The 10,464-nt window shown below is 51.0% G+C and overlaps 2 protein-coding genes across 2 annotated transcripts; both read left to right on the plus strand.

The window, feature by feature from the left end:
* Positions 1-781: 781 nt before the first annotated feature.
* Positions 782-3,846, plus strand: PSV08DRAFT_180354 (uncharacterized protein; the record flags this gene model as incomplete). Its single annotated transcript, XM_014226842.1, has 2 exons — positions 782-1,340; positions 2,729-3,846. The coding sequence occupies 2 exons, from the start codon at positions 782-784 to the stop codon at positions 3,844-3,846; spliced, it is 1,677 nt and encodes a 558-aa protein (XP_014082317.1).
* Positions 3,847-5,854: 2,008 nt separating this feature from the next.
* PSV08DRAFT_410003 (SURF4 family-domain-containing protein) lies at positions 5,855-10,164 on the plus strand. Its single transcript, XM_066093843.1, has 13 exons — positions 5,855-5,888; positions 5,949-6,014; positions 6,062-6,328; positions 6,442-6,554; positions 6,623-7,181; positions 7,235-7,298; positions 8,004-8,024; positions 8,201-8,304; positions 8,452-8,564; positions 8,632-8,688; positions 8,749-8,781; positions 8,826-9,148; positions 9,220-10,164. Exons 3-13 carry the CDS (start codon positions 6,159-6,161, stop codon positions 10,006-10,008), a joined length of 2,346 nt encoding a protein of 781 aa, XP_065949165.1. The 5' UTR covers positions 5,855-5,888; positions 5,949-6,014; positions 6,062-6,158; the 3' UTR covers positions 10,009-10,164.
* Positions 10,165-10,464: the final 300 nt, after the last annotated feature.

Genomic DNA, 10,464 nt, shown 5'->3' on the forward strand with positions numbered 1-10,464 from the left:
GCCGACGCATCTTGCACCTTGTGCACTTTGTGTGCGACCCACGTTGCAGTTGCCATTGTGCATGATGCAGTGGCGCAATGCCTGCATCGGATTGTTCGGCCTTGCTATTGTGTTGGCTGCTAGAGGTGATGCTGAATAGCTTCTTGGCTGGAGATTTGATCATGGTGAGTAGTAGTATATAGAGTAGCGTCCTGCTGCCGCCGTCTTAGGCTATCCCAGGGAGAACGAGCTCGGCATCGAGATACTGAGAGGGCTTTTCTTTTCGGTACGTACTTACGTGCGTGACATGTTGCTTCGTTTCGAAAACGCCATTTCTTAATTGCTAACTGCCCATAGGATTTTCTCCCAACAAGGCAAATATTAGACATGACGGCCAACGGCCATCTCCGATCACTGCTTGTGTAATAAATCACGGTATCTACCGGGGCAAATCTACCGTTTAGATTTCGCGGTCGCGCAACACTTTCCGGCAAAGCGTTCAGCCACTATGTGCTGGTAGTCGACTCGCATGATCTTCGGATAATCCATCACACCAACATCACGCCACGACTCCACGATCACGGTACTCCACATCATCGTGCCAAACAACTTGGAAAAATCTGAGAACACGATTTGCATATAGGCCATGGGGCCCTTTGATGATACTGCCATGCACAGTGCAAAAGTCTCGACGCTACAACAAACTTCACAATCTCAATTCAACAACGATAACAGCACTTTGATATTGTCGTTAGAACAAATGCCAGCACCACCAGCCTACGAAACAGTCATAGATTCCAACATGCCAAGATCGAGGGCATCAAGTCCATGTCTCCATTTCGAAGGAGAAGAGGAGGACAGGGAAGTGGACAATGACACGCCTGAGGTAGTCATCAACGCTGCGACACAAATCCGCGGGCACGGAAACATCATATCCATTGCGCAAATGGACAGTGTACGGATAGCCAACCTCATCACAAGCTTGCTCAACTGCGGAGATAACATCCCAGTAGACGACGCCACACGACCTCTTACACCTCCAAGCCCAGTGCCAGTAGGAACGGCGCAGGCGCAGCGGACAACGAGAACCCAAGTCAGGGGGGTGCACAAGTATCCTAACATCAACATCACGGTCAATTGCGGTGCGACGGTACTAGGAGACCGGAACATTGTAGGGCCAGGACTGGGCGACATTGCAAGACAGATGCAGATGGCGCAGCGAAACCAGGCGGCGGCGCTACAGGCTCATCAACAACTGCAACAAAGACAAGCAGCAGCGGCAGCGGGAGTGGCGGCCGCGGCAGCAGCAGTTGCTGCTGAAGAGCAAAAGATGCCATCACCGCCAATGCAGCGAGGCGGTAGTGTGTATCAGACTACTACCTCGCCGTCGCAATACTGCAGGCAAGTGCCCTTGTCGAACGGAGTTGCAACGCCGCCGATGAGTCGAAGCTCAAGTCTGCATAGCGATGGCGAGAGCCGGAAAAGGAAAGGGGCAGATGTTTGCCAGGCGGCTGACGCAAAGAGGCGGTGTTGATTTTCTTTCGAGTGGAAGAGGAAGAAGAAGGAGAAGGAGAAGGAGAAGGAGAAGGAGAAGGAGAAGGAGAAGAAGAAGGGGATGCATGTTTTTTCGAGACTTTTTTTCTTTCTTTCGACAGCGATGTTTTTTTTCTCTCCTCTTATCTGCTGTCATGGGAAAACGAAACCAAGCGGGAGGGGCGTTGTACATATGTGGGCTCCACGTGAAGAGGGATTGGGTGTACATAGCAAAAGGCAATGGCCATGTCATACGATGATAACGAATTTGTTTGTCTGGATGATTGTTTGTTGGGCGCAAGAAAAGTAGGCGTGTTTGTGTGTGTGCTCGGAGAGTTGCACGTGATAGAGGGCCCATGTGTAGTGGTAATGGTAACCGTCGCACGGCCAGCACATGTGAGCAGGGGTGTGGCCGAGTGGGACGAGTAGAGGACGAGAGTAGCATCACGCTTCGTGTCCTTTTCACCAAGTCGCTGTTGCAACCCAGGAGTTTGCAGGGACAGGACAAGCAGCACGATGGCATTAGCAATCTGCGAGGGCTGGCTTGCGCGCACAAGGCGGCGAAAGGGCAAGGTACATCCAGTCTGCATGCACTGGCAATGCACCTCGTCGCATTGTGCTCGGCATTGCCGTGAAGGGCCTGGCATGGCTCTGCGGTCTGCGGCTGCGGGCTGGCGGACCCCTGCCTAGCCGCGTCCGCAATCGAGGGAGCACTCGCAAGCTCGACGACTACCACATGAAAGCACCTTCGCTCTGCAACCTCATTCCCTCCTTCGTCCCCGTCTCTCCCATATCCATTCGTAGCCAAGACGCCTTGCTGCCGCCATTGTCCCCCCCTCGGCCTGTTTGCACCCTACACAGTCCACAAGCGGCGAGTGCGCGACTCGGTGGCTGCACCGGACCCTTCCCCAGTGGTCCAACACCTTTACCTGGCCTCTTCCCTCCACCATCTCAACAGCTGCGTGTCGCTTGCCTGTGCAACACATCGGGCACCTAGGTTACCACGCCAGCCCAAGACAAAGGCAATCACCTCCGGTAAGCCCCTTTTCGTCTTTCACTCGTGCTTGCTCGACCTTCCTGGGCCATCGCCCTCATTCCGCCCCCTTCCCTCTCTCCCCATTGCCGCTCAGCCACACTGTTTCCACTTCCTGCCATCCACTTCAACTATTGCGTTGCAATTCGCGCATGCCCCATCCGTCGTCTAACAAATTGCCAGCAATCCACCTCACGGAAAGCGGCCACGTATTCACTAGCGGCCACTCGTTTCGAGGCATTGTACACCACACTCAGCCCATCATGGAGACATGGATGAGCTGGGCCATGTTCCTGGCCATTGGCGCTGCCGCATACTGGTACTATGCACACCAAAACAACGATGGCGTTGCGCGAGGACGGTCGACAACGGGCAAGTCCACCACCAACTCGTTAAAGGAGGCAGTCAACTGGGACTCTGAGACCAAGCCCAAGCAGAAGCAGTCCAAGGCCAAGGCTCCCCGCAAGTCGGTCAAGACGCCTGCTCAGGACGCTAGCAGCAAGGCGGCCGCTCCCAAGGCTGCTCCTGTGGATGTCGCTCCACCTGCTGCCCCCATCAACAAGGCACCCAGTGGTAAGGACGTCTCTGATATGCTGGGCGAGCGCTCTGTCTCTCCCTCTGTAGTGAGCATCAAGCCTTCCGAAAAGCCCGCCAAGCCCGTCAAGGCTCAGACACAAAAGGCCGAGGTTGTGCAGGAGACCAAGAAGCAGCGCCAGAACAGGAAGAAGGCTGAGGAGGCCAAGGCTGCGCGCGAGGAGGAGGAGAAGCAGCGCAAGGCTCTTGAGGAGAAGCAGCGCCGTACTGCCCGTGAGGCTCGCGGTGAGCCCGCCAAGAATGGTCAGCAGAGCAAGCCTCCTGCGTCGAACCCCTGGACTGAGGTTCCATCTCGTGGTGCGGTTCAACCTCCCAAGTCAGCCCCTACTGGTCAGCTTCTCGACACTTTCGAGGCTCCTGCTCCCGCTGCCGCTGCCGCTGCTCCTGCCCCTACAAACGGCAAGAACACTACTTCTGCCCCTTACAACAACTTGCCTTCTGAGGAAGAGCAGCTCAGGCTTGCCATGGAAGACTCTGCCTGGACCACTGTTCCCAAGGGAGGCAAGACTAAGCGCAAGACCGTCAACGAGGAACTTGCCGAGGAGCGTGATGACATCAACACTATCAAGGCATCCCAGCCGGCAAAGCCAGTCCGACCAACGGAGACGCTTAGGGAGAGCAAGAACCCTAGCTCACGTTACCAGATTCTTGCCGAGGAATTTAACCCCAAGACTGGCGATGAGATTGACGACTGGGCCGTCATGTGAGGTTGTTGACCACGACTAAACCAGCAATTGGTCCCAGAGACTGGTGGCCCATGCGTGTAGCCATGCAACACCTACGTCTTATAATTCTTTCCAAATTTTTGTAATGGCCATGGCCGTTAGTACAGGGGTCTTCCAGGCGTTGGGACGGCAACCTGTCAGAGGATCTGGTAGAGGAGGGAGGCAAAAATTTGGTATGTTACGTGGGAACGTCTGGGCGACGAACACGATGGGGATATTGAGGGCTGATTTTCCTACCTGGTATGCTGAATGTTTGGGAAAAAAATTATCGGCGTACGGGGTTACATTTGGAACTGTGTGCGAAACTCTGCCCTTGTATTCTCTCGTTGTATTTCACTGTTACACATGAACACCAAGTCGCGCTACCCGCCGAGATTTGGCGACAGCGCTTCTTTGAGGCTCACTAGATAGAAAAGACATGGCTTTGGTCGCTGAATGCTTCAAGTGCAGGCAAATAGGAGCCGTGTCCATTTGAGATGGCCTAATGATTACCAGGATCTATTCTCGGGTTCCGAGGAGCCGCAAGAACACTAGACGTGGTGAGCGAAGTAAGCAGACCCCGAGCAGAGGTTATACTTGGTTGACTGCGGAAGTAGGGGCAGTGGGGCGGTGGCAAAGTTCGGGATTACATAAGCTATCTGGTTTCAATACATTGTGTGCCCACCTTGAGCAGCAATTACAGCCTCGCATCGTCGTCCCATACTATTTACTATAGACTGGAGGTGTTCGGGCGTAATAGCAGCCCAGGCCTCCCACACGATACGCTTAAGAACACGCGGCGTTAGCTTCTGCTCTATAAGCTATAGGTAGGTATATCTAATCCACCTCTTCATCTCAGCCCACACGGATTTAATAGGGTTCAAGTCAGGTGAGTACGCAGGCTATATAACGGTTTTTATCTCTCGTAACTAGAGCTCCTCTTAAGTATATCGTGCTGTATAGGATAAGGCGTTATCCTGTATAAAAAATAGCCCTAGGTTCATTATTATCTAGATTTCTACTAGCGGTAGTATCCTGCGGTAATAGGATCTTACATTAATTCAACCCTAATCCTTTTTCTAAAGAGCTGCAGGACCTTTATTACTTCTATTAAAGTAAGCCTAAAACATTTGGCCTCGTTTTTTACAAATCTTATCTACTAAATAGGTATATTCTAGTGCCTCGTGCCGCTGCTAAGTGATAAATACTTAGTAAGTACCTCCTATAACCTAGGTCTCGTTACTCTAAAGGATCTAGTTCTATTGAGATATATCCTAGTACTAGTAATTAAGGGCCCATTAGAGCTAAGCTCTCTTATTCTCTTTAGTTATTAGTGGCTTATAAAGAGCTCTTTTTCTTATATACCTAGCTGCTCTAAGAGCTCTGCGAATACAGTCCTTAGAGACGCCCTAGGCAGGATAGAAATAAGCAGCTAGCGCGTAGTACGGCATACGCTAGGTAGCACGGCTCTATCGTATAAATGCAATAAGCTCTTGTACCTGCTCAGCGCTGAGCTTTGATAGTCTACTACGTCTCTTTTTTAGGGTGAGAGGGAGCTGAACAGCGTTTCGAACCTGCTTTGCAGAGAAACTAAGCTGCTTTTAGATTGCGAGATATAAAAAGCCAGCATTATAGAGTGTTTTAACCTAGAGACGCTCGTCGCGGGTAAGGTAATAGTAGTGACGATTGTTATTTGGGGTAGATGGAGACATTATAAATACGTGGTATAAGGACAGTTGGCCTGAAGCTTCTGTGATTGAAGAGATTGACTGGTAATATTACCATATTATGGAGTTTTTGATCCATCCGAAGTTTGACCGAACAAAACTCCCTACTTGCCCCACTGCCCCTACTTACGCTGTCAACCAAGTAATTGTATCAAGGCCCACCGGGACTACCGTATCCGAGTCAGCCCAAAAGCTCGCTAATACGGTGGGCGCCGGATGAGCAACGTGGCCTTTAACCAACAGTGCATATCTAAGTACCTGCGTTGCAACGGTGCAGGTTGCGCACGACCAGCATGAGCACATGAGCACGCGGACATGGTACGGATGGCAGATATATAATAATATCGGTGATTGTAACTAACCATCTCTAAACGGAAGGTTATAGGCCCCTCCAACCCTGCAATTTATTTAGCTTGCGACAGATCAGTCTAGTGAGACCGCAGGGTAAGGCGCAATAGGTTAGGGTGCTGACATAATCTGACGTTTCCGAGAATCAATCGCGTGAAGGACACCTGTTCGCAGGAGCAACCCTATCACCTATTACACCTCCGCCTCGCACCCTCTTTTCCTTTCTACAATCCTCCAGCCATGGCGCAGATACGCGGCACAGCTGGCTACCATTTGGGAAACCAAAGCCCTTTTGGCAACTCCGGGCGCAACGACGACATGAACAACGACCCGAGTCCCCTCGACCAACTGAGGGCCCAGACAAGCAAACTCGAGGACATGCTGGACACTGTCGCCGATCCCATTAAGCCGTAAGTAAGGACTGGAGTACACGGGCTTGACAATCGTACCAGACACCGCTCTTGGTGCTGCTACACAAAAACGGCCCGTTCGGGAAACATGGGCTGACTTGCATCTTGCACAGTTACTTGCCAGCAATTGGCCGCTTCCTGATTGTCGTGACTTTCCTAGAGGATGCGCTACGCATAGTAACTCAATGGAGTGACCAGCTCACATACCTCCATGACTACCGACACAGTATGTCTCGATACTAAACCCCCCTCACAACACGTTGAGACGCATGGCTAACACTTGGCGCCACTCAGTCCCCAATGGTTTAACGCACATATTCCTCATTGTCAACGTCATCGCCATGACAGTCTGCTCCGTTGGTGTCATTGCCCGGAAATACTCCGAATACAGCGTGGGTGGACTCATGGGCGTGGTGGTTTTGCAGGGTCTCGGATACGGTCTCGTTTTCGACCTCAACTTCTTCCTCCGCAACCTGTCGGTTGTTGGTGGTCTTCTCATGGTTCTCTCCGACTCGTGGGTTCGCAAGAAGTTTGCTCCGGCTGGTCTCCCCCAGCTTGATGAGAAGGACAAGAAGATGTACTTCCAGCTCGCTGGACGTGTTCTTTTGATTTTCCTCTTTGTTGGCTTTGTTTTCCGCGGCGACTGGGGTCTCTGGCGAATCATTGCCAGCATTCTGGGATTCATTGCCTGCGTCATGGTTGTTGTTGGCTTCAAGGCCAAGTTCTCTGCCGTTGTGCTAGTGCTGATTCTCAGCGTCTTCAACCTCTACGTCAACAACTGGTGGACCCTGCACCCGCAGCACATTCACAAGGACTTTGCCAAGTACGACTTTTTCCAAATCCTCTCGATTGTGTAAGTACCACTATGCTACGTCTGATTCAATGCACATTGCTAACAAGCGGTAGCGGTGGTCTCCTTTTGCTGGTCAACATGGGCCCTGGACAGTTCTCTGTCGACGAGAAGAAGAAGGTTTACTAGGCTAGGAAAAAAACGACGCATCACGCATCACGACATGAGTTTTCGATTCGAACGCTGAACAGGGTACACTGGTTACATCCGATGACGAAGAATCATGGTGATTAGGTACTTAAATGCAGGCGGAGCAGCCTAGGAGCAGCCAAGATGAACGATTGAGGAAAGGGACAAGTTCATAGGTGCAACTTCCTGCCCAACAAAAATCCTTTGCGACACGGAAAATATGTAGACCAGGAGTAGTGCTCGGCGTTATACTTGCGATTGGGTTGATCGCACCCTGTTGAGGGGATATCTGTTTTAGAAGTTTACAAATGCATACAAGTTTCTGATGGTTTTGATTGAGCTTCTAGACTCTTTGACTTGATGCTGCACCCCTGAAGCCAAAACATCAGCGGACCCACAACGGAGTGGAGTGGTCCCGTGTCGGTGTGCCGGTGAACTCCGCTGTTTTGTTAGGCCACTTGGCAAGGCATTGCTTGAAAGAGGGGGGGGGGGGAAGACGGGTCCACTAGTTTATCTAATCAACGTCTACGTAAGTATATCCGGGGGGTGATTAGTTATCTGCGGCGAAACATTGCTTCAATTGCAACTCAATCCTTCCACACATACACACACACACTCTCTCTCTCTCGCCCTCGCTTCTCTCATTGGAACAATTCAAACCCCATCTAACTAACCTAAACAATGGCGCCCAACAAGATCATCATTGATACCGACCCCGTAAGTCGTTGTGTGTGTGTGTGTGACCATGGGACAAATGTTACGTGGGGGTTTTTTCCTTTACCTGGCTGGTTTTAATGCGGGGTAAAACCAAAAAAGGGGGGGGAGGGGGTTTATTGGACAAAAGTTATTACATGCTAATAGAGAGAGAGGAAACTAACTTTTTGTCATGATAGGGCGTCGACGATGTTCTCGCTATGCTTCTTGCGTTTTCGGCAAAGGCCGAGGAACTCGATGTTTTGATGCTGTCTTTGACGTTTGGAAACGTGCAGGTGCAAGAGTAAGTCTGGTTTTTTTTTTCAATTTTCAATTTTTTTTTAAAAATATTTCGAGTCCTGCAGTCTCTTTTTTTTTTGGTCTGTTTTGCATGGGATTAAAGAAAGATGAGGAAAATAATGGGTTGCTGATTTGGAAATCTTTATCCTAGTTGCTTGAGAAATGTGGTTACGCTTTTCCAGCAGATTGAGAAAGAGAGGGCGTGGCGTAAAGAACATGGTCGGCCAGAGGGGTTTGAGACGCTGAATGCGAGGAAACCTATCGGTGGGTTTGTTGAAGAGTGAGATGGAAGGTAGAAGGGTGGGTTAGTAGTGCTGACTTTCTGGAATAGTTGCCGTGGGGGCTGAAGAGCCGTTGGCTGAGCACATGATGGTTGCGGATTTCTTTCGTAGGTCTTTGAAGTATACTGACAATGTGGACATGTGAACAGCTGACTAAGTTTGGGTAGACGGTGTTGATGGGCTTGGAGGGATTCATCATAGTGCAAGTTCCTCTAGTCTTGCAGGCTCTTGGTGGTTGATTGAGTATTAACGAATGTTCAGCACCCGCATCTCTCACCGGCCGAGACATGGAAGACGCTTTTCAAACCTACGCCAGAGAACCTTTCACCAGAAGAAGCGGCAGAACTTCAGAAAGTCAAGGATCAGCATTCGCTTTTTACACCATCCCTCAAGCCTGCGCATAAGGTTATGCTAGACTTGCTCAGGGAGAATGAACCAGATACGGTTACCATAGTGGCTGTGGGACCATTGACGAACCTTTCTATTGCTGCGGCAGAGGATCCAGAGACGTTTCTCAGGGTTAAGGAGGTTGTCGTTATGGGCGGTGCTATCGATGCACCTGGAAATGTAAGATGTGATCATCTTCTTTTGCCATTCCCCCTTCACCCCACTTGTAACGGCTCTGAAGCTCTGAGTAGCGACCGCCGCCCCCTCTGCACCTTATCTATTCTCGTGCCACATTGTCAATCCCAGTCCCTCGCTTCAATCTGATCAAGCAACCAAACACTCTGTTGCGCCTCTCACTAAACCTGCGAAACCAGATGACACCCGGCGCGGAATTCAACACGTACGCCGATTCAGTAGCCAGTGCGCGCGTCTTCGCCCTCACGTCTCAAAACCCACACCTGACAATGCCGCCCACGCTTTCCAGCACGCACAAACAAGCCAAACTCGCCCCTTACCCAGCTCAGCTCAGCAAGCGCCTAACAATCAAGCTGTTTCCCCTCGACATAACAGAACAGCATCTCCTCCCCAAATCCATGTACGAAGACTACATTTCGCGCGAGGGCATAAAAGGCAGCCCCTTGGCCGAATGGACGCACCTCTTTCTCTCCGCCACCTTTGCCAAAAACGCCTCGCTGAACCCGCAGCACCAAGACGACGCAAAACAGAGTCTCCAGCTTCACGATCCACTAACCGTGTGGTACGCGCTCTGCGCCTCCAACCCCAACTGGAAATTCAAAGAGGAAGATGTGCGTGTTGAAACGAGCGGGCAGTGGACCCGCGGTTGCACGATTGTGGATCGCAGGGGCCGCACAATTACCGAGGGCATGGCGGATCTGAGTGAGGAGGTGGTGGGGGATGCGGGGGGCTGGAGAGACTCGCGCAGGGGCAATCGCGTCCAGTGGTGTAATAAGAGCCCTGGAGAGAGCAAGTTTGCGCGGGTGATTTTGCATCGGGTTTGGGGGGATGGAGAGCAGTGGTGAGAGAGAGAGATAAATGATTATGGCATCATGGTTGGATGAGAAGAGAAAAAAAAAAGGCTATTTTGAATGATTGATCACTCTCTCAGACATTCGTTTTTCCCTCTCTTGCGGTGGACTGAGAAAACAGTGCATTTGATCGGTGCTTATTTCTTTATGCCTTGCATTTCGCTCACTTGGAAAAAAAAACATGCATGTAATCTACCCGTCCAATTTTTTTTTTCTCTGTCCTTTCCTCTTTCCAACCTAACAAGAAACCACTTCACCTCCCCTTTTTTTCTCCTCCTCTCCAGCTCAACCAACCAACCCATACTCACGTAACACAAACCGGCCACAGCCCCACCACCACCACCACCACCGTCTGACCGTCCCCACTCGGAGAATATCCACCTCATCGGTATCCTTTCACCCTTCTTGTGTCTCCCCACCCCCCTCTCCACAGAAAAAAAAAACAAGATA

Source organism: Bipolaris maydis (assembly GCF_028858645.1).
Source record: "Bipolaris maydis strain C4 unplaced genomic scaffold PSV08scaffold_7, whole genome shotgun sequence".
In the NCBI taxonomy this organism is placed as follows: domain Eukaryota; kingdom Fungi; phylum Ascomycota; class Dothideomycetes; order Pleosporales; family Pleosporaceae; genus Bipolaris; species Bipolaris maydis.

Excerpts from the sequence above, each read along its gene's own strand:
- PSV08DRAFT_410003 (XM_066093843.1), top strand. The coding sequence starts at position 6,159 with ATGGCGCAGATACGCGGCACAGCTGGCTACCATTTGGGAAACCAAAGC. Across the intron at positions 6,329-6,441 it reads GTCGCCGATCCCATTAAGCC|TTACTTGCCAGCAATTGGCC; the intron begins GTAAGTAAGGAC and ends CATCTTGCACAG. Across the intron at positions 6,555-6,622 it reads CCTCCATGACTACCGACACA|TCCCCAATGGTTTAACGCAC; the intron begins GTATGTCTCGAT and ends GGCGCCACTCAG.